Source organism: Podarcis gaigeae (genome assembly GCF_964106915.1).
Source record: "Podarcis gaigeae genome assembly, chromosome: 4".
In the NCBI taxonomy this organism is placed as follows: Eukaryota; Metazoa; Chordata; class Lepidosauria; order Squamata; family Lacertidae; genus Podarcis; species Podarcis gaigeae.
The window spans coordinates 29,553,150-29,575,194 of NC_139677.1; the positions used below are offsets into that span (position 1 = coordinate 29,553,150).

Here is a 22,045-nt window from a genome sequence, read left to right on the forward strand (position 1 = left end):
CAACAACCCCAACCAAATACCAGTACATTTATTCTATTCTTTCATGCCTTTTCATGGCTATTAGTCTGATGTTGCCTAACTCGAAAGGGCTTCTTTACTACTTGATCATAACCATTCATGGAACATGCAGGCTCTCAGATTTTGCTGTATGACAGTGCCACTGGGGTTAAAAAAACAACCCCATTGGTCTCGCCCTGACAGCAGGAGTGAGGAAGAAGGAATATGCCCATATTTCCAGGCAATGTTGTACTGGATATTTCACTGCAATAATTTGTCAGGATCCAGCTCTGGTCATAACATTTTATTTAAGTTTAGATGAGTCAGAATGTGAATACATTTTTTGGATGCAGTGCAGTGTGGATGGACCACACTCTGATTCAGATGGGCATCCGAATAGGGATACAGTCCATTTGCACGACATTATTTTCTGTGGTACAGTCATGCACACTCCCAACTACCTCAGCTAGTAGTAAACAACATGCAACAGGGGCAGAAGAGTGCCGTGTCTCAGCAGTTCCCTTTGGTTCTTGAGACCCACCTCTTTATACAGTTTTACACCTTTTTACAAAAGTGTGCAAACATTCCCAAAACCGGGAGGGTAGGGGCTTTGCCTTTTCATTGTACCGGTAAATGAAATGATCTCCCCAATTCAGCTCTGCTAAATTATCTGACTAAAACTCCAGTTTACTACTTTGAAAGCCTGTATGTGCACCAGCACTGCAAACAGAATTCATATCCAGTGGAATTGCTTCAAGGCCAAATAAACTTTTCATAGGGTTTGGAAGTGAGGCTCGTGTGATAGCAATGAGGGCGTTTAGCAACTTTCTGATAATGAAACACTTTTCCAGCTTGATCCATAGCCTATATATATATATATATTCTTGATTTTAAAACAGATTTAGCTGTATTAAACACCCTGGTACTTGGAAAAGAACTTGCATTGCAAGTAGGTTTGAATTGCATAGATAAGAGTGAAGTTTTAAGGAGATAAATACTGCACATATGTCAAGTTCCTCTGGAAAGATCATGGAATTTAGTTACCTGACCCACAATCTGTGCAAGGTTTCCTTTTTAACAGCCTCTTTCCAACACCCATTAAAAGCAAACTTCTTTGCACTTAATGTAGCTTTGTGAAAAGCCATTCCCTTGAGATTTGCACCCCCAGGTTACATTAGTTTCACAATAAATTCTCAATGCAATTTTAACTTGTAACATTTTAAACTTGTTCATAAATAACCTGAAGTTAGGGTAAACTGTCAAAGTAGACAACACTGAGATATGTGGACTAAGGGTCTAATGGTCTTAGATTCACTGCTTCGTATGTTCACATTTACATATACATGATCAAACACTAAGGACTGTTTTTTCTTATACAGTGGTATCTTGGTTTTCGAGCATCTCGGAAGCCGATCATTTCAGTTTTCAAACGCTGAAAACCCAGAAGTACTGGTAATTGCTTCCGTTTTCGAATGTGCCTTGGAAGTAGAATGGCTTCTGCTGCAGTTTCTTCCCAATTTTCTCCATTGACTTTGCAGCCAGCCCTTTGCGCCTTGGTTGTCAAACGTTTCGGAAGTTGAACGGTCTTCCAGAATGGATTATGTTCGACAACCGAGGTACCACTGTGTTTCCACACCATGCTATATCTTTTGAATCCACTGTCTCTATCAGAATGCAAAGACCGGTAGCCTGTTGTGGTACCTCAGATAAACTTAAGGAACAACTAGTCTAGTTCTGAATTTGAGTTTATTCATCGCTTATTCATCAGCTGACCATTCCGCACTGGTCTTCCTTCCATTTCATATTGGGCCTTGTATTCTAAAAAGCTGGAGTCCTGTATGGATTGAAGGTCATACAGAATAATCAGCATCTACAACAGAGGTAATTCGACTTTCAAACAGATATACCCAATACAAAGTTCCTGCATCTTCCCTGCCCTGGCTATCTTCCACTGACTCCACTTGGGTGATTCTGAGATGACCAATAAACATTTTGAAACCATGAGCTCACCATTAAACAAACCTCTTCTTGCAAACAGGCAAATATATTTTTGTGGAATGGATAGGATTGCCAGCTGGCCAGAATTTTACTGGTCTGGTTTGTATAACCGGTCTTGTCTAGCAGTTTAAAAAGTGTTGAGTCAGTGAACTCTGGAGCCAGCTTGAAGAAGGCTTGTTGTGATTTCTATATTACAGTAAAAGCAAGAGTCATGTGGTAACTTAAAGACTGAGGATTGTATCCAACTAAGTTCTACTCAGAACTTAGCTGGTCATGTCCATTAATTTCAATGGGTCTACTCTGAGCATGACAAGTTACCGTAGATACAACTCTTATCAAATTTATTGTTAGAGTTGGCACCTTGCGCTTGGCAGAATCTACCATCATAACACACCAGTCTGCTGAATCCTTCACCCCCCCATGCCTCTCACCTGGAAGGCTAGTCTTTTCCAAATGAAAAGTTGGCAACTCTAAGACTAAAAGAGATTTCTTGTGAGCACTTACAATCTTTAAGGCAGGCATAGGCAAACTTGGCCCTCCAGATGATTTGGGACTCCAACTCCCATCATCCCTGACCACTGGTCCTGTTAGCTAGGGGTGATGGGAGTTGTAGTCCCAAAACATCTGGAGGGCCACGTTTGCCTATGCCTGTGTTAAGGGGAAGGGTGAAAGAGGATTCTGACTTAATGTCTGCACCCATTATGCTCCAAAAAGCACACACAGGTACAAACAAAATATTAGATGGAAACTGTTTTGTATCTTTTCGTTCAGCTTGTTTAAAGATTGCTCCAAGCGAGTCTAAAATGTGCAAAAGCACTGAGGGCATAGGTTAGGGTCAACACAGACTAAAACATGTTGATAGGCATGCTTAACTGTGTAACCTGGTTTGAAGTTTTGGACACAACACTATACGGTAGTTTAGCATTATGTGCACACAGAAGAGTTCATTTCCAATTTTCTTAGCTAAATGCAATTCATTGTTTCATCCAAACAGGAGAACTGGGGCTAGTTTTAGCTATGCTTTTATCCAAACAAGCCAGGGTCAGAAACAATGATTTGCTCTTGGGTTTGTTAGGACAAACCATAGTTTGTCCTGTTTAGCATAAGGCAGCAACCTGAGGTTTGTTGAAAACAAAAGTGGATTCTTCCAATCTCCTTGTGGCTGTGCCTACCTGCTCCATGCCTTGCTGGTGGAAAGGGTGGAATGGGATGGGTGGCTGCGGCAGCAAATGGCAAAGGGAGACTGGTGGCAGCACAGAAAGCGGCGCAGCTCCAGCTGCCTAAAACTCCCTCAGCCCAGTGCTATAGGGAGGAGCTGAATGAGGCTGTTACAGCCGCCACAGTTTCCTTCCTTATCCCCAATGCCTCGGCACCCCACCACCCCCATAAGTATCTCATATATTCACGCCTCCCAGTGCTACCCGTGTGGTGATATTAACCATTTTCTGGCTACTCCTGTTTTTCCTTCCGCTTCTTCTGCCTCATCCAGATGGGAAAACAGCATAGCCAGCTGCTTTCGGGCCTGCAAATGTAAATTCCCACAGTTCATTTCTGCATATATAAGGACACAATCTGGAACAAAGGTTTCTTAGGAGTCAAGAATGTAGCTCCAAAGGGGAAACCAACTAAATTAGGGCAGCATAAAGGCAAGAGATCGATAGCCAACAAGTACAATAAGGAAAGATGAAAAGAACCCAGTCCTGAATTGAGAATATTCCTCCATGAACCTCTCAACAAGGCCCTGCAGAACATTTTTCTTCCTTTACCTATGTGGCTTGGTGACAGCAGCAGTGTTGGGGAAGGAGATCCGGTGGCATAAGATACTTATATTTTAATATTCATATTCTGCCCTTCCTCTGAGTCTTAGCACAACCTCTGTGGTTCTTCCTCACTGGCTATCTCAATTTTATCTCGACAACCAACCTGTGAGGTAGGTTAGGTTGAGAGGGGATGACTGATGGTCCGAGTGAGCTTCATAGCCACGTGGGGATCTGAATGTGGATCTCTCCACTCCTAGTCCAACTCTCTAACCGCTACACCATGCTGGCTCTCCCTGTATAATAGCATTGTGTGAGGATCCCATCTGGAAGAACAGAAATGGCAAATGCCTAGTATCCATTTAAGTGGACCCACACTATTCTAAAGGCAGGTGGAATGTGAGTCAGCATTGTGCGGTAGATAGTGTTGGACTTGGACAAAGCAGAGCCGGGTTCAAATCTCTGCTTAGTCATGAGGTTCACTGGCTTACCAGTGGGTGAATCATTGTCTCTCAGCCTAACCGACCTCATAGGTTAGGAACAAATGAGGAAACCCCCAATCACACTGCCCTGACCTCCTCAAGGGGAAGATGGGTTACAAATGTAGTAATGGATAGTAGTAATACATGTGCTTGCTGGAGGAGACTCTTGAGAGTCCCATGGACTGCAAGAAGATCAAACCTATCCATTCTGAAGGAAATCAGCCCTGAGTGCTCACTGGAAGGACAGATCCTGAAGCTGAGACTCCAAGACTTTGGCCACCTCATGAGAAGAGAAGACTCCCTGGAAAAGACCCTGATGTTGGGAAAGATGGAGGGCAGAAGGAGAAGGGGACGACAGAGGACGAGATGGCTGGACAGTGTTCTTGAAGCTACCAACATGATTTTGACCAAACTGCGGGAGGCAGTGGAAGACAGGGGTGCCTGGCGTGCTCTGGTCCATGGGGCCACGAAGAGTCGGACATGACTAAACAACAACAACAACAATACATGTGCTGGATGAGAATTTCAAAGACTGAGTATCAGCACTGACCTACAAGCACACAAGCCCATCCCTCTCACAGGCTAAGGCTATAGAGTGATGGTTACAATCCAGCACCTATTGAAATTGTTAAAAATAAATAAATCTCTTTGATTTGATTGACATATGCTCAGAGGAAGGATCGTGTAGCTCAGAGGCAAAGCACCAATAATGCACCACTGTTTTGGGAACCCATCATATGACAGAGCCATATTCCTGCAAATGAATTACAGAGTTGTCTCACATTATTCAACTGTTGGCTTCACTGACTCATCTTAACAAACAGAAGCAAGAAGTCAAGTGAGACTGCAATTCTAGGCACACTGAAAAGCAGAACAATCCATAACTTGTTTGGGGTTGCTGTTTTTTTAATAAAAAAGAAAGAAAGTACCGCTAAGCAGAGACAGCCCTATATATTTTACTATTATTATTATTATTATTATTATTATTATTATTATTATTATTTATTTGTACCCCGCCCATCTGGCTGGGCTTCCCCAGCCACTCTGGGCAGCTTCCAAAAAAATATTAAAATCCTCTAATACATCAAACATTAAAAGCTTCCCTAAATAGGGCTGCCTTCAGATGCCTGAGGCAGAGCAGCAAATATCATTCCCTGCCCCTCCTCAATCAAGTCAAAGTGTGTACCCAAGTTATTTTGGCACCTGAAGCCAATCTTATTGGAACATAGGAAGCTGCCTTAAACTGAGTCAGACCATTGGTTTATCCACCCCAGCATTGCCAACACTGACTGGCAGCATCCCTCTATGGTTTTCAGGCAGAGGACATTCCCAGACCTCCTTCGGGATGCTGGGGATTGAACCTGGAACTTTGTGCATGCAAAGTGCATGCTTTGCCCCTGAGCTACACAGACCTTCCCCTGAGCACCTGCAGTCCTCCCTGGCAGTAAAATCAGGTAAGCCAGCTATCTAATGCAAGGGTCAGCCTGCAGCCCTTTGAAGACAACTCTGAACAACCACAGACAACACGCGGCTAATAATGTTCTAACATAATATTTGTAACATGTATTATTTGAAGACAAAGCAGTGTACATAGGCCATAGCAGTTAGCATATGGGACCTACTCCTCCTAGTGGTCAAAGTATCTAGCAATCAGTGTTATCAGGAATGGATGGATGGGGAAGACTGGGATGGGAAAATATCAATCATTTACCAGGTTGCTGCTATTCCAAATATAATTTTTGAAATGTTTATAACCAGCCACTAACAGGAGTTCTGCACGAGCCCAATCAGTAAGCCCATTTAATAGCATCTGATTTATTATCCCAGATAGTCCAACAGCCACAGAAACCACCTGGGTGTGGAATCTAGATGCATGTTAAAAACGTTGTGAAAAATGCTTTTTTTAAAAATCGTTCTGAATAATGCATTGAATTTGCTGTAGCTCCCAGCTGCCATACCTAGTGTCACAATTGTATATTGTACTTTACCACAATGGTTGGCCATTGTGAGAACAAGATGCTGGACTAGATGGGCTTTTGGTCTGATCCAGGAGAACTCCTCTTATGTCCATAGAATCATAGAATTGTAGAGTTGGAAGGGGACCCCCAAGGGTCATCAAGCCCAACCCCCTGCAGTGCGGAATGTCCCAGAATTCTGTGCCCATAGTGCCTATGCAAAGCCCACAAGATGGCATGAACACTCTCCCTCTGATGATATCTAGCAACTGCTGTATAAAGGTAAAAGGTAAAGGTACCCCTGCCCGTACGGGCCAGTCTTGCCAGACTCTGGGGTTGTGCGCCCATCTCACTCAAGAGGCCAGGGGCCAGCGCTGTCCGAAGACACTTCCGGGTCACGTGGCCAGCGTGACATCGCTGCTCTGGCGAGCCAGAGCTGCACACGGAAACGCCGTTTACCTTCCCGCTAGAAAGCGGTCCCTATTTATCTACTTGCACCCAAGGGTGCTTTCGAACTGCTACGTTGGCAGGCGCTGGGACCGAGCAACGGGAGCGCACCCCGCCGCGGGGATTCGAACCGCCGAACTTTCAATCGGCAAGCCCTAGGCACTGAGGCTTTTACCCACAGGCACTGAGGCTTTTACTCTCTAAATAGTAGCATCATGTAGTAACACCTTTACCACACCATATGCATATTTAAAGCACATGACTTTCCTCAAAGCATCCCTGGAACTGTACAGGCATACCTCGGGTTGAATATGCTTCATGTTGAGCGCGTTCAGGTTGCGCTCCGCAGCAACCCGGAAGTAACGGAGTGTGTTAGTTCCGGGTTTCGCCGCTCGCGCATGCACAGATGCTCAAACTGACGTAACGTGCATGTGCAAAAGTGTTGAAAAGTGATGCACGCATGCGCAGACGTGCCGTCGCTAGTTACGTTAGCTTCTGGATGCAAACGGGGCTCTGGAACGGATCCCGTTCGCATCCCGAGGTACCACTGTAATTGCCCTCTCAAAGAACTACATTTCCCAGCAACCCTGAACAAGTTACAGCTCCCAGGACACTCTGAGAGAAGCTGTGTGCTTTACATGTACACTGAGCGTGCTTTAGGTGCCTGGTATAGATCTGCCCACTGTTGTTGTTGATTGGGAACCACAAGTAGCATGACCCATTTTCCTGCATATGAACAAATGTAAACAGCTTTTTTTTTGCCAACTGGGAAAGATAGTGTGCAAAAAAATGTCTAGAGAGCAAAACCTACAGCTGTTAGCCTAAGCCTGCTTTACTAGGAAGTAAGCAGCAATGAAATTAGTGTGTCAAAAAGAGCTAAGCAAACATATTTGGGATTTAGGAATGAAATGCCTTCCACTATTCTGGACCCACAACCACATTTTTGTAAAACTAAGCATTTTTAAGCTGGCCTTTCCCACCAATGTCTTGCACAACAAGTAAAAATATCGTCATACAGCGTTTCAGGAGATTCCTCTTCCTTTTCATGCTGCTTCTCCTCTGTCAAGATTTCTTCAGTTTTCTGAGAAATTTTAAGAGATAGTGAATTCTTTGTTAATGCTAATAATCTATAACAGTGAAAACAAGCAGAGTTCTTTTCTGGGAAACTTTTTGCTAAAAAAAACAACCTTGCTCCAGGGTCATGCACAGTTCAAAACATGTGACTTCAGTGAAACTATTCCTTAAAAAGGAAAGAAAAAAGCTTCATTGCATTACTAGTTTTGGACAAATGGTGTATTTAATTCAGGCCTCTCTTTGTATGTCATGGAAAAGCGCTTTCAATCCTGGCTAGGCAACGCTGAAACAATTTCTTTCTACTTGCAAGGCTTGATTGTTTATGATATGTGAACATGAGGCAATTCAACTAGACTTTTAGATTTAAGGTTCCTTTTGCCAAACATGCTATTATAATTCTGATAAGTTTCATTCCTGCCCTCCCCCCTCATTAGTAATATTTTATATTGCTGACATTTTAAAATTATCTTCAAATTTTGTATTGTAAGCTGCCTTAAGGGTCTGACAGAAAGGCAGGTAATAGTGTTCGTATTGAAGTGCAACAAGGCATTTACCCCAAGCCTGCAAGAAAAATTAGTTATACAACCTAATCAGGATGAATGTGTTTATTGATACAGACAGATGAGAGCCTTTCTGTCCACCCAAGAGTGCTGTCAGCTAATCCTAAATTGAAGTTACGTTTACGCTGCATACAGTGAAATGTGGAGTCATCACATTTTATATAAAGCGTGATGCCGTGTTTTCTACCTTCTCCCACAAAAAACATTTCACAGTATCCACAGTGACATGAATTTTGTTGCATACTTTCAGGTATGTGTGAACACACAAATATGACTTGAAAGATGCCTGGAGGATTTGCTTATAAATGTGAGGCGCAAGTCTTTGACAAATCAAGAGCTCATGAACCTAGTGCCGCAATGCTATTCTGTGATTAGTACTGTGTCAAAAGTCACCAGACAACACAGTACAGTGGTACCTCGGTTTACATACGCTTCAGGTTACATACGCTTCAGGTTACAGACTCCGCTAACCCAGAAATAGTGCTTCAGGTTAAGAACTTTGCTTCAGGATGAGAACAGAAATTGTGCTCCGGCAGCGCAGCAGCAGCAGCAGGAGGCCCCATTAGCCAAAGTGGTGCTTCAGGTTAAAGAACAGTTTCAGGTTAAGAACAGACCTTCAGAACGAATTAAGTACTTAACCCGAGGTACCACTGTATCTTAATAAGATAGCTGTTGTCTTGCTGGATTAGACCCAATGGTGTCTAGCATTCAGTTTCCAAGATGGGAAGCATATAGGTCTGAGGGTCACTGAGGCTTTTTGTCATATTTCTGAAGAATATTATGTCTATAAGGTAGCTCTATAAGGTAACAATGCAGCGTGAAAAAATACTTCCTTTCTCACACTCATTGGATTACATTCCAACATTTCTCTGACGAAAATAGGGATGTCCTATTCAATAATAATAATAATAACAACAATTACTATTATTTTATTATTTATACCCACTCATCTGGGCAGCACACTGGGCAGCTTCTAACACATATAAAAACATAACTAAACATTAAACATTAAAAAAACTTCCCTATACAGGGCTGCCTTCAGATGTCTTCTTAAGGTTGTATAGTTACATATCTCCTTGGCCCCAGGGTTACATAGCTCCAACATTTCTCCGATGAAAATGGGGACGTGCTAAGGAAAAGCAGGACTTTCTGGGATCAAATCAGAAACCAGAACAGCTTCTGTAAATCCAGGACTGTCCCTGGAAAATAGGGACACTTGGAGGGTTTGGGATAAGTGCTTTGGCAGCCATTTCCAGGCCAGCGAATTCAGCTGCAAAGCAGAAGCTGGAATATTGGAGAACGTTCCAGCACCTTCTGCATCTGCCACCAGAGCCCAAAGCTGTGAGAGACATCAGAAGCAGGTGAGGACTAATACCTGGCTGCTTCAGGCAGCCATTTCCAGGCCAGAAGTGCTGCAGAGTGGCACTGGAAGACTGGAGGACTGGAGCAACTGCTGTCCAGTGAGGAAACGTTGGCCTGGGAGGGATTAACAGCAGTCATTTTGAAGAAACTTAGGGGACTGAGGGGAGGCTTCTGACACCTTTGTTGCACTAGCTCCTTCCGCATCTGTTACCACAGCCAGAAGGCAAGCTCAGCAACAGCTGGGTAAGGAAGCCCTGATCTGTCACCCAGCTGCTTTGACAGCCATTTCTGGGCCAAGGGAAGCTTATATGCTATTTTTGTGATCATACACTTAGTTTGCTATATTTTAAATATATTGGAAGCCCCTCAAAAACCTCAGTTAGTAGGTAGGGTATAAGGCAGTCTGAATAAATAAATAAAAATTTTAAAAATTCATTCACATTCTTTGCACCATTAGTAATTTCATGACTATCACATTCCCTTACTTTCAGGTTGCCTGAACTAAAAAAAATTCCCCACTTCATAACAATTTCTTCCTAATAATCAACACCACTGATCACCTTTCAGCCAACAAACTTAAGATGCTGCAGAAAGAGCCCACTCAGCTCCTGGTGAATTACTGCTCTTTATAAATGCCAAGGGAGTTTGAATTCAGCTAATGACTTCCCACGATCTGCGTTACTAAAAATAAATGATATTTAAAATGGGAAGCATTCTGGTCATACGGCACGCTACAGAACATAAGTGAATGATGCCTTTAATGTTGCATTTGGGGCTGAGGACAGGATATTTTATATCATCAGGCCCCAGAAGCCTTCATCAATTATCACAGCCTTTAAGAAAAACAACTTGTTTTCATTCTGTGGTTTTTTTGCCACCTATCTTCAACATCTGTTGTCGAGTAGAAAGGCAGGATATAAATATTTTCCAATAAATGAAATTTAATAAATGAAATTTAACATAGCGGAAAGAAGCCATGATTGCCTGCATGCAGGGCTTTCCCCCTGAGCCGGAACTCAGTTCTGGCACCTCTCAGGTGGGTGTCATTGCCATTATAAGAGAACAAGGGAGGCATTCATAGTGAGTTCCTACAACTATTTTTCTAGAAAAATAGCACTGCCTGCATGTATCCATTCATCACACTTGCATCTTTCCTTAACGAAAATATAGCAAGTCAAAAGTATGTTCACACAACTTATGCCTACCTCTTCGACTCTATCTCTCAAATCAATCTCCACAAATGACAAGTCTTTCTGCAAGAGGAACATAAAATAAGAGAGAACCAAGTTGTAAGGCCCCTGACAGTACCTTTAAGATGAAACTACACATTACAAACATATGGGTGTAATGAAAACGTCCTAGGGAAAAAACATATGGCGGGCTCATGTTACACGGCTTGCATGTAAAGTGAGTTAGGCCCATAGAAGAGGACTAGGGAAGTCCTTAAGGCTTTTATCACGTGTGTTTGTGTTAAGTCAGTGTCATCATCTGTTAACATTGGCGGCCTTGGGAGCAAAATTGGAACATGGTGGTAGTGCAGGAGGGTATGTGAGGTCAGCAAAGCTACCTTCATAAATGGTATCCCTGCAACTTGCAAAATAATTGATAAGATAGATGGTATCAGGACAACAGTGGGGTGTGGAAGGGGCAGAAAAGTGGCTATGGCAAAGGCATTTCAGCCATCACCAAGCTTATCGTCATGTTTTTGGCTTAACTTATTTCATTGCAGGCTTAATGCTTAAATGTTGAAGGATTGGGTATTAATCTCTTAAATCGGGGATGGCGAACGTTTGGCCTTCCCATCAGTCCCCGTCAGCATGACTATTGATGAGAGATGATGGGAACTGCAGTCTAAATATAAAATAAAATAAATCAGCAGAGCTGCAAGCCTACACATTTGGTATATAGTTTGAAGATTTTTTATAGGATTGGAACTAAAATACAAGAAGATAGAATGTACCTATAATGACAGCATTCTCGACAGAGATATTCTTACTTCTCTGGTTCTCTGCTTAGAGGTACATTACATATATTTGAGCACTTTTTCATTTATTGCAAAATACAAAAGATTTTTGCCATCTTTGCTGCAGCTGAGTAAGCTTGATAATCAGCACTTAACAGTGTTCTATTGTATTTGTCTGGAGTTTTTCTCTACTTTTTTCAGGCTGCACACCAACGTTATTGGCCTCAGCTCTTGGGTATATCAAGGGGCCAAAATGGACTCTGTCACACAGGAGAAAGTGCTCAGGGATCCTACTGTGATGATCGGCAGCAAATTTTTCTGCACCAACTATCTTAATTGTAAAATCAAAGTTCATTTCTGCTCTGCATTAGCAAAAGTTACACACGTTGGTTGTATATTTTCCTTGAGGTTGTTATAAACATGATCAAGAAAATGGATGCAGAATTTGCCCCATATTTTATAGGACAGAATCTGTGTCAGGTAGAAAAGGTGGCTAGCCTATTATCTACTGCAGAGATAGCACAGTCTCTCGGATACACATACACCAGACAAATAGCCACGAGAAGGAAGCACTTTGTGGACTGGAACAGATTTGAGAAATCTTCTTTCAGGTTCCGTCCACACGCTTGGTATATCTCAAAACAATCCGTTTGCTTCACTGCTGATGAAAGTAAAACTGAACATTGAGCCATTCTTTCTGAGAGTATTACTTGCCTTCATCTCCAGAAGAACGTCTTCCATTTCAGCATCTGACTTGGCTTTCTACAGATTTAAAAAGCAGAAGGTTAAGTGTGTTGCGTTTTTAAGAGGCAAGCAAGCCTAATTTCTCTAGTCAGGGCCCACTGTGAACTTATAGCACAGGCTCCCTTTCCCCAAGCTACAGAGAAACCCTTGTGCGTTTTGGGAAAACTAACAGAAAAATCCATGCTGTTGTATTTATGGCGACCTGGTTAGTGTTTCGAGCCAGCCATAGCAACATGGTGTGTGTGTGTGTGTGTGTGTGTTTGTGTATAACCCACAAGTGACAAATGCCCTTTAGACCATGTTCCTGGGATCTATGGGGAGCAGAGGCTGGACTCATTTACCCACACCTGTTGCAAGGCCTGTCAGTTCAAGCAGCCATCCTGGCTCCCTCTGGCCCTGAAATCTCAGTTAAACCCCTTATTGCGGTCACAACCTATTGGCTTCTCCTTGTCTGTGCACAGGAAAACTGCCTGGGACTGAAGAACTCTGGGACTTGTAGTCCTTGAAGGAGCACATTCTGCAGAGAAAGTACATATCTCCCAAGAATTGCAACTCCTAGAGTTTCCCATACAATATGTATTTCCCCGTTTCCCCTCTTACACGTCTGTGGTGGGCCTGATCCAACAGGGTCCTCCCTGTAGGATGGCTGTAGGGTTGCCCTATTTACTTTTCTATCCCAAGTAGGCTTTTAAGAAAGTTCTTTTTATGATTGACTTTATTTGGACCACTGCATGTTTTTGAATTTTTCTTTTTCTGTGCACCACTTAGAAACTCCAGTGATTTAGTGGCATATAAATAGCTCAAATAAATTAAATATCCGGGGTGGCCTTGTTGAGCAACATTTTGTTCTGAATGCTGCTGCTTTGGTCTGATGCTATTTCTATTTGGCTTCAGTAAAATACTTAATAACTGGATACATCAGGAAAATAACAGGCCCTCCAAGTGTCCCTATTTTCCAGGGACAGTCCCAGATTTACAGAAAGCTGTCCCAGTTTCTGATTTGATATTGGAATGTCCTGCTTTTCCTTAGGACGTCCCTATTTTCATTGGAGAAATGTTGGAGTGTATGGAGTAACATGACACCCAAGCCAAGGAGATAAGTAACTATAGAACTTATAGAAGGCACCTGAAGGCAGCCCTGTACAGTGGTACCTCGGGTTAAGAACTTAATTCCTTCTGGAGGTCTGTTCTTAACCTGAAACTGTTCTTAACCTGAGGTACCACTTTAGCTAATGGGGCCTCCTGCCACCACCGCTATACAATTTCTGTTCTCATCCTGAAGCAAAGTTCTTAACCCAGGGTACTATTTCTGGGTTAGCAGAGTCTGTAACATGAAGCGTCTGTAACCTGAGGTACCACTGTATAGGGAAGGGTTTTTTTAAATGTTTAATTATGTTTTTATTTATGTTGGAAGCCACGCAGAGTGGCTGGGGCAAACCAGTCAGATGGGTGGAGTATAAATAAAATATAATACTAAATAATAAATAAATAAATAAATAAATAAAGAGGACATCCCTATTTTCATCAAAGAAATGTTGGCGGGTATGAAATAATTCTGGATGACTATCCTAGAACATGATATATAATCTAGCTGTCCACACACACACACACACACACACACACCACTTATGGGAATGGGTTTGGAGTCCAAACTGGAACTCCAAACTGGCATGTGGTCCTTGGAAGGTTTCCCACTTGAGGATGGAAAAGTTCCCCAACCCCTCATGTAAACAAACACAGAACTACTTGTACTTAGAATTTTTGTTGTTTCCTGACCGTTTTTTCACTGATTTCCACTTTAACAGATTCATCTTGCTCACGACCACTTTCTTTATCCTTTTTATTGTCATACACTTTCTTCTTGATCTCTTTAAGACTGCACAGGAAGAGATATTGACATATCAACAGTTTTATTATAGTGATCTGGTTGAACAACTGAACGGAGGTACCGTATTTAATTCACAGCAAAAAGTTTCCGCTGGCATTTCTCACCTTATTTAAACAGTCATCTGGAACAAAAAGAACATGCCTTTAAATCTGGACCCTGCTCATTGCAACTTACACGTTTGTGTATGCAAGAGAAGAAATGCTAACCATCCTGATGTAAATACAATTATAACATTAGGTGTAATAATTAAGCACTTTGCTTGCATTATAATGAGATAATCTTACAACAACTCTGTACGCTCACCAAGATTATAATCTTGTATCGTAGAGTAAAGAACTGAAGTGAAGAGCAAGCAACTTTCCCAAGACTGCCTAGTGGGTTCATGGCAGATGCAAGATTGAAACCAGGGGCATTCTGATTCATAGCTCAGTCTCTGAACTACTGTACTACAGGAATTCACAGCACCTAGGATGTGTCTGCTGCTTGTCGTGAAGCACACTGGAGTGAGGCAAATGGCTCTTTACTGAAGATTACTCTTTATTCTAGTCCCCTGTGCATAACTCTGTTTAGACTAGGCTGAGCTACACTCTGTTACCAGCTCAGGTCTTCTTCTGTCCTCTGTGCTCCTTTCTCTGTGCCCGAAACATCTAGAAAAGGGGAAATAAAGATTCCATAAACAGTGTCACATATAGACAGAAATTGAGCTTTTTCTTTTTGAGGGCTACATTCTCCCATCATAAAACAAAACAACCCAAAGGTACCCTAGTAGAGCCAACAATGCAGTGTGCATCATGAATGGTTGTGGAAGATGGTAGTGACTGGACAGCAGATGGGAAGCTAAACGTACTGTAGTAAAACCAAGAGAAATGAAGCCTTCCTCACCTGCTGCCTTGGTTGTTAATAAATCAATGAAATTTGTAGAAACCTAAGGCCTGAGGAAGGCATAGAACACAGGGAAGTGGTTAAAGTTGACAAGCTGCCAGATAGGAAAATGCTTACAGGGGCCCAAGGAGACAGAGATGTATATATATTGCTGTCAGAAAGGTGGCGGAGAGAAAAATATTTATATTGGCTACTAGCAAGAGATAGTAGTTGGGAACATGAGTGAAACAGGGCAGACTAGATGGAGAGCAGGAGGAAATTCAGGGACCTGAAACAACAGGAGTGGAAATGCAGAAAGGAGGAAGCAAATCTAGAACGTTTACATCTTGTGTTGGATGAGCTGATTCGAGATTCTGCTGGTGTACTGCTCAACCTGCTGCCTAGCAATTTCCCTGTCTTGAGATGACAGAGGTGGCCTCAGAAATAGTGTTGAGGACCCCCTTCAGATCAGAAGGTAGTGCTGTGGGAAGATAATTCAACCCACAGAGCCTTCCTTGTGGGGTGTGACAGAAAAGTTTGTTTTGCTGGACAGGTTGGGTCACCAGGTATTTTCTTTTTCTTTTTCCCTGCCAGCAAATGGTTAACGAACAGCAGTTTCTGATTGGCCAGGGTTCCAGGAGGGGGAGTTGAAAAAGGAGAGGATTTGGAGAGACAGGTTTCAGGTTGGGAGATAGGGAGTGAGGCAAGAGAGAGTTAGTTCTGGGTAGAAACATCCACACTTGAGGAATGTATCACAAGCTAGAGAAAGGAGTCTCTGCGCTTAGTGTGCAGGACAGTGTGTGGTGTCTTGTAAGTGTAATAGGTCAGGAATTAGCTGGGAGGCTGAGCCAGGAGAAGTAGAAGCTGGAAAGATACAGTCTACTTAGGTCTCAAAAAGAGAAAACTCCCAAACCAGTTAAGAGGGGTGTGGTGATCCCTTTGGGTCTGTTACTTGGAGTACCTCAGGAGTAGGGTTGTCGAAGGGGTGTGTAACTGACAGGAAGTACCACCTTGTCTAAGAACCAAATAATTAAGCAGCAACAGCTGTGCAACAACTGAGAAAGAACTGAAGTGAAATAGCTAGAAATAAGCTGAGCATTTATTCTTTAGTCTAAAAACCTGTAACATCCACCTGAAGCGGAGTAACTGAACACAAGCAACTGAAGTTTAAAAGAAGCTGTGCTTGATTAGAAGTTCATAGCAGCAGTTAGATTTAGTATAAATATTATTAGGTGGACGGTTACCTGAAATAACATAACCTGAAGCATCCACTTTGTGTCATAAACTTCCTTTGTTTAATAAAACCTTTTTTGTTTGTTTGCTCAAATCCTGCCTGAGACTCCAAATCATTAAGTTTTCCCCCATACAAGTCCCCCATTAGATAATCTGGGGTAATTTGTAGAAATTCATGTAATTGGTGTACTGTGAGGTGGTTGCACTATATTTAAGTGAGGGCCGGCCCAATGGTGCCAGGGTGAAAAAGTGCCGCCGCATGGGGTTCTGCAGAGTTCAGCCTGGACTCCCACTTTATTCAACATCTACATAAAACTGTTGTGTGGGAGCATCAGGAATTTTGGAGTATGTTATCTATCTGCATCTGAACTGGAATTGTTTCCCCATGTTTTAATTGTATCATCATTTCTGTGTTGCCCACCCTGGGCTCCATGGGAGGAAGGGCAGAATATATATCAATATATTTTAATCTCAAGTGGTGGTGAATATGCTTAACCGGTGCCTGACTTTGGTGTTGGACTGGATAAGGGCCATCAAACTGAAGCTCTGTTAACACTGTTGACACTGTTAATAGGTGGTTCCTCTGCCAGGATAAGTGGCACCCGTTCTGTCTGGGGCTGCACTACCCCTGAAGAATCAGGTTCATTGCTTAGGGTACTTTCCTCCCAGGCACTTGATAGTTAGCGTTTTGTTGTTTGCTGCCTTTTAATCTCTTGCATGATTTTTGTATTTGTATTTTTGCTGTAAGCTGTCGTGAGATGTTTTTTGTATAACAAATGAATAATGCATACTGGGGCTTGGCAACTGATGAACTATGGGCCTTATCTGTTTCTGGAAAAGATACCTGGCCTCCCACAGGTATCAACACAAGAATGAAAGAACCAGCTAATGATCCACTTTGAAGGTGGAAAGTGTGACACTGGCCAATCCCTTCTCAGATTTGCTCTCTGGCAACACTAATTGCTTTCCAGGACTGTAGGACAGTAAGGAAACAGAGAGATGAATCAAAAGCTATTCCTTTCTTAGATTTTATACATAAACAGATTTGCTTGCTAAGTTACTTACCAGCTTCCTGCAATGTCTTTTCGATTAGGCCAGCTAGCTCAGGCTTAAGCGTGTGACCACTGAGCCTAACCGTCTTGCATTTGTGAAGATCTGACGTTTCTGCAATCCGGTGGGACCCTGGCGATAGTTTTGTTGCAAAAGGCACACCTTGCAAACGCTTCCTGTGCGCTATGCTTGCAGCCTTTGACATCTTTTGGTTCTTCATGTTAGCTGAACATGGAGAAATGATGTAGGACTCTCTGTTGATACATTTCTTAAATGTGTTGCCTTGAAAACATGTGACTTTTGTTCACACAGGGTTGTCGTGAAGCTTCTATGACATCACAAATGGTAGGCTGAAACCATTGCCTCATCCACCAAGGCTGCTTTGCGGATTGAAAGATCACCTTACACATTCTTCTATGTTTGTTTGGTAAGTACCCATACCAAGATTGTTCCTTTGGCCACCAAGCGCTGGGGAAAGCTCTTTTAACTGTATGTGTCAGCTATGGCTCTAATTGGAATGAATTGTGTGCCATGGTGGTACCATGGTTCTCCATATGTTGTTGGATCCCAACTCTCACCTGCTTCAGCAAGTACTGTCAATGATTGGCAGTAATGAAAGCTGCAGTTTAGCAACATCTGGAAGACCACATTCTCCCCACCTGGTGCCATCTTTGGCTATTCCAGCTATCATCACTGATGATTTATTTTTATTTTATTTTTTTACAAAGTAACCTACATGGTCCTACTCCCACAGCTTTATAAAATCATTGCATGATCTTTAAGGATGCAAAAGCTGGTGTGAAAAGAGGATATTCCTGAAAGTGGGCAATATTAAGGGAAAGAACTTTTGAACTGAAAGGGAGGGAAGCAAAAAAGGATGCAGGTTTTCCATGTGAGGACAGGCAGAGAGGCAGGATCCAAGAGGATGCATCTGACACCAAGCCCTTTTAGACTGCTAGATTTGCCCAAAGCAACAGCTACTGACCAGGCTAGCTGCTCCCTGGCCTGGGGCCACCCATTCACATCTCCATCTCTGGTTTCCTCTTCACCCTCCAACATGGCTGCAACTTTGAGAGCCCAGTTTGTCAAACACACTGTAGTTCGCAGTGCCGCCTGTCTGTGGCTGAGAAAACTACACCATTATTTCTTTAAATCTATTTTTATATTGCTAAAATTTAATATAGGTGCTTTTGTTTAGATACTGAAGGGAGTGGGAGAGATTATTAGGTAATAAAAGATACTACTCGTGGTAAGAAGAAAACACCATCTTTAATATTTTCCTTTTTTGTATCCAATATCACAGAAAAAACGTCCCAGAACCAAAGTAGCCTCAAGTAAAAAATAAAGTAAAAATGTGCCTTCTAATCTCAGTATGCCAATTCAAACTGGCTCTCGCTGTTACCCAAAACAGTGCAAGTCCAACCCTAGTTGCTTGCAAGGAAGTCCCACTGAATTCAATGGTGCTTAACTCCTAGATTAAAGCTCGAAGCCCTTCCAAGTACAAATAACTTTTTTTGCTGCTGTACCTTAGAAAAATGCAATAAGCATCAGCCTTTCCTTTCCAAAAAAGGCCTGGCACTATTTAGCGTATAACATATGCACACATACACTTTTCAGAAATAAAACACTTCTTTTAATTGGCAAATAGAACACACATTGCAAGTCATTAGTATTTAATTAAAAGACTATTAAGTTACAAATACACTTTTTTAAAAAACAAAAAAACAAGACTGGCATTCAAATGGCAGTTCACGGCACATAGTACAGTTCTTTGTCCAGCCTTCCTGTTGGCAACCGATAAGATATCAGTTCTCATAGGCTTCTAATATACTCAAATGCTAAGAAGAATAAAATCTGTAACCACTAAAAAACAGAGGTTGTGTAAAAGTTCTCATTCCATTTTTTCATGGGATTTGAGCATTGTGGGGCTGGATTGCCGACATTTGTTTTCTATATTTCTTTTCTGCTTCAAGTGCTTGGCGAACGTTACAGACTTACTATTATGCAGAAGTATGGAATCTTCTCATCAAGCTGAAAGCTCATTAATTATGGTCCAAAAATACGCCCACACCCCATAACTTCTGTTACATTACTTAGACTTTCATCAAAGCCCAGCATGCATTGAACCAAACTTTTAAGGAGGCTATGACATATAGCTAAACAGCAATATACTGTGTGCGCATATATCTATAGATAGATACACACTCACACAGACACACACACAGGGTTGGAACAACACTGTTCATTATACTTAGGTCCACTGAAATCCATGGGACTTCAGATAATCAAGATTATTTTTTTACACTGATTTCAATGAGACCTAAGTATGACTTCGTCTGAATCCCAGTCACTACATACATACATACATACATACATACATCACACACACATGCACACAAGTCGTCTTCATTCCTCCTCTTTGACAACATTTACTTGTTTTTTATGAGGTTCATAACTCACTTCATCTACGCGCATATTAACAAGATACACCTTTGTATCGATGCAATTTAAAACAAAACAAAAAAATGAAACACATCTCTATTATTGAAACACTTTTGTAAAAAGTACAACTCTCGTCCCAAACAATCGAGTAGTGCTAGGAGAACATGAACTTCAGTTTCAAACATAATTCAGTCCAAAAAAAAAAAAAAGCCTTTACAACTTTTTTGTTATGGACTCTGTATGCCCTTCCCCCAACACTCTTCTCCTGCAGAGTTAAGGCAGCACTATTTCCTAATTATAACAAGCTACTCTTAAGTTACAGCTCTGTCCATCTTCAGCCTGCTTTAAAAGGAATGTTTTCCTACGTGGATAATACTTCTTTGTAGGTTGTGCAAACCATGTGGTAGAGAGAATCAGAATGCAGGAGGCTACTTCCGTCGCATCCATTTCCCTGTCTGAAATGCATTGGTATTTAGTTTGCAGCAGTCAGATCTCTCTGGTAAAGATATTATGAGAGAATACAGCAGTTCCTAGCTTTTTTTCTTTCTTTCAAAATTTCCCTGAGGAAGAACCTGATGAGGTTCAAAAACAGTTTAGGGCTACCGTGCTACACAGCAAGACCTTTTTCAACTACTGATTTTAACTCTGCTTTCTTCAGCATGTGCGCAGTTCAAACAGAACACGTGTTCTTATCGCACATGACAAACTGCTCACGGCACAAAGACTTTTTTTTCTACACGGAAATACTTTTGATATAGAAAAATTGCTGCATTGGAAATGGCCCTTAGGAACATGGAAACAAATAAGAGGCAGTAATTCAGAAATGCAAACCAAACTTTCTAGGACCAGTCTTCCATGTATTCTTGTACTATTTACACTTTGAATTAATTTCCATTATTCTTAATGGCACCACTATATAGCAAAAATAGAAATCGACAGAATGCCTTGGTGGAAACGATTTTGTATCTCAAAAATATCAAAGAGTACCATTTAAATATTAGAATTTTACCTTAAAAAGCCAGCTCTTAACCAAATATTACACGGCTGATGTGAAGACCAAAATACCCTGCTTTTCAACCTGCTTGTGGGGAGACACTCTAAAAACCAAAAAAGAGCTAATCTCCGCTTAAGTTTTAAACATAGCCATAAAAAAGCAAGTGCTGCAAAGCCTTCGCTAATTGCTGTGTGGCATAGAAAAGAAAGTAGTCAGCAACCAAAAATTAAGAAATCTAAAAGAATGCTCTCAACCATGTACAGGACTGTGGAAGTTGTCAATATGAAATCCACACACCTTGATCATTGAACTGATCACTAGATTCCAAGAAACCAGAGCAACATTTTTTTAAAAAAAGAAAAAACAGCTCAAACACAACACACACAATGAAAATTGCCTAGGAGGCAGAGTTCCTTCATCTGTTCGTTATCAGATGAATAAAGTGCATAGCAACTATTGTAACAGTTCTTGGAGAGAGATAGAGAGAGAGAAAACACTTAGCAAGCCTCAGCGAGCTCGATGTTTAGGTAGGTACATCCCGCTACTGGTTGGCTTCTCTTTGTTCATTTCATTCTTTTCCATTCTCTCATTTCGACCCGTCAACATCACCGCCTTGTAAATTCCTTCAGACTTCAAATGGAATGCGCTGAGATTTCCGACTGCTGCCTGATGTAGCTCTGGAAGCTCTTGTCACCGATGGGGTGTTCCCTAGAGAAGGAGGAGAAAAGTGACAAAGGAGAAAACAGGGAGGTTTTTCTTCTGAAGCTGCAGGTCTAAAGAAGGCAGATCTGAAGCAAAAACAAACCCCCCAAAAGGAGAAGGGTTTTTACCTTTCACCCTCTAGGTCATGATACTTTGGCCTTCCAAATGTCGCTGATCAACAGCTCCCATTGGCCACAGGAAGATGGCCAATGGTCAGGGATGATGGGAGTTGTAGTCCAGCAACATCGGGAGGACCAGTTCCTCACACACATTTTAGGAAAGAGATCTGGCCTGAGTGACAGCGCCGTGGGAACTCGTGAAAGCAAACAAGAGACATCTTTGGTTTCCAAAACTACAGGCTGCAGTTCATTTTAGATGGTTGAGGGGCAGGGGGCTTGGGAAGCAACCCGATAATACTGCAGGTGGCATTTTGGCAGGACCAGGGAGCAAGGTGAGAACTGCAGGATACCCTGAGCCTGTGAATAATTTTACAGGAGGGTGCTCTACTGCATAGAAAATATCTGCAGGCAGGAAGT

At 42.0% G+C, this 22,045-nt stretch overlaps 2 protein-coding genes and 1 long non-coding RNA gene across 6 annotated transcripts in view; 1 reads left to right on the forward strand and 2 right to left on the reverse strand.

The window, feature by feature from the left end:
* Positions 1-1,724: 1,724 nt before the first annotated feature.
* LOC310843119 (uncharacterized protein) lies at positions 1,725-17,680 on the reverse strand. 2 transcript variants are annotated; one of them, XM_083735696.1, is made up of 8 exons: positions 17,387-17,676; positions 14,823-14,874; positions 14,116-14,215; positions 12,310-12,357; positions 10,838-10,885; positions 7,653-7,717; positions 3,435-3,517; positions 1,725-1,831 (listed from the first exon to the last, which is right to left on the reverse strand). In XM_083735696.1, the coding sequence occupies exons 1-7, from the start codon at positions 17,589-17,591 to the stop codon at positions 3,445-3,447; spliced, it is 591 nt and encodes a 196-aa protein (XP_083591822.1). In that variant the 5' UTR covers positions 17,592-17,676; the 3' UTR covers positions 1,725-1,831; positions 3,435-3,444. The 2 variants fall into 2 exon arrangements, with proteins under 2 accessions (XP_083591822.1, XP_083591823.1); XM_083735697.1 differs by lacking the exon at positions 7,653-7,717 and having other exon boundaries at positions 17,387-17,680.
* Positions 15,778-22,045, forward strand: part of LOC310843130 — a 41,761-nt gene continuing 35,493 nt past the window's right edge. For both annotated transcript variants that reach the window (XR_014563511.1, XR_014563512.1), the window contains exons 1-2: positions 15,778-16,666; positions 17,684-17,798. This is a non-coding gene — a long non-coding RNA (uncharacterized lncRNA). The remainder of the gene's footprint in view (positions 16,667-17,683; positions 17,799-22,045) is intronic.
* Positions 18,982-22,045, reverse strand: part of RASA3 (RAS p21 protein activator 3) — a 126,409-nt gene continuing 123,345 nt past the window's right edge. For both annotated transcript variants that reach the window (XM_083735519.1, XM_083735520.1), the window contains exon 24: positions 18,982-21,515. In XM_083735519.1, coding sequence (XP_083591645.1) covers positions 21,440-21,515 — 76 coding nt within the window. In that variant the 3' untranslated portion in view covers positions 18,982-21,439. The remainder of the gene's footprint in view (positions 21,516-22,045) is intronic.

What these genes read in the sequence shown, in the direction of transcription:
- LOC310843119 (XM_083735696.1), bottom strand. Translation starts at nt 17,591, where the DNA reads ATGAAGAACCAAAAGATGTCAAAGGCTGCAAGCATAGCGCACAGGAAG. An exon ending in ACAGAAGAAGACCTGAGCTG is followed by an intron (nt 14,216 to 14,822) that starts GTAACAGAGTGT and finishes CTTCCTGTGCAG; the next exon opens with TCTTAAAGAGATCAAGAAGA. An exon ending in ACGTTCTTCTGGAGATGAAG is followed by an intron (nt 10,886 to 12,309) that starts GCAAGTAATACT and finishes TTCCTCTTGCAG; the next exon opens with AAAGACTTGTCATTTGTGGA.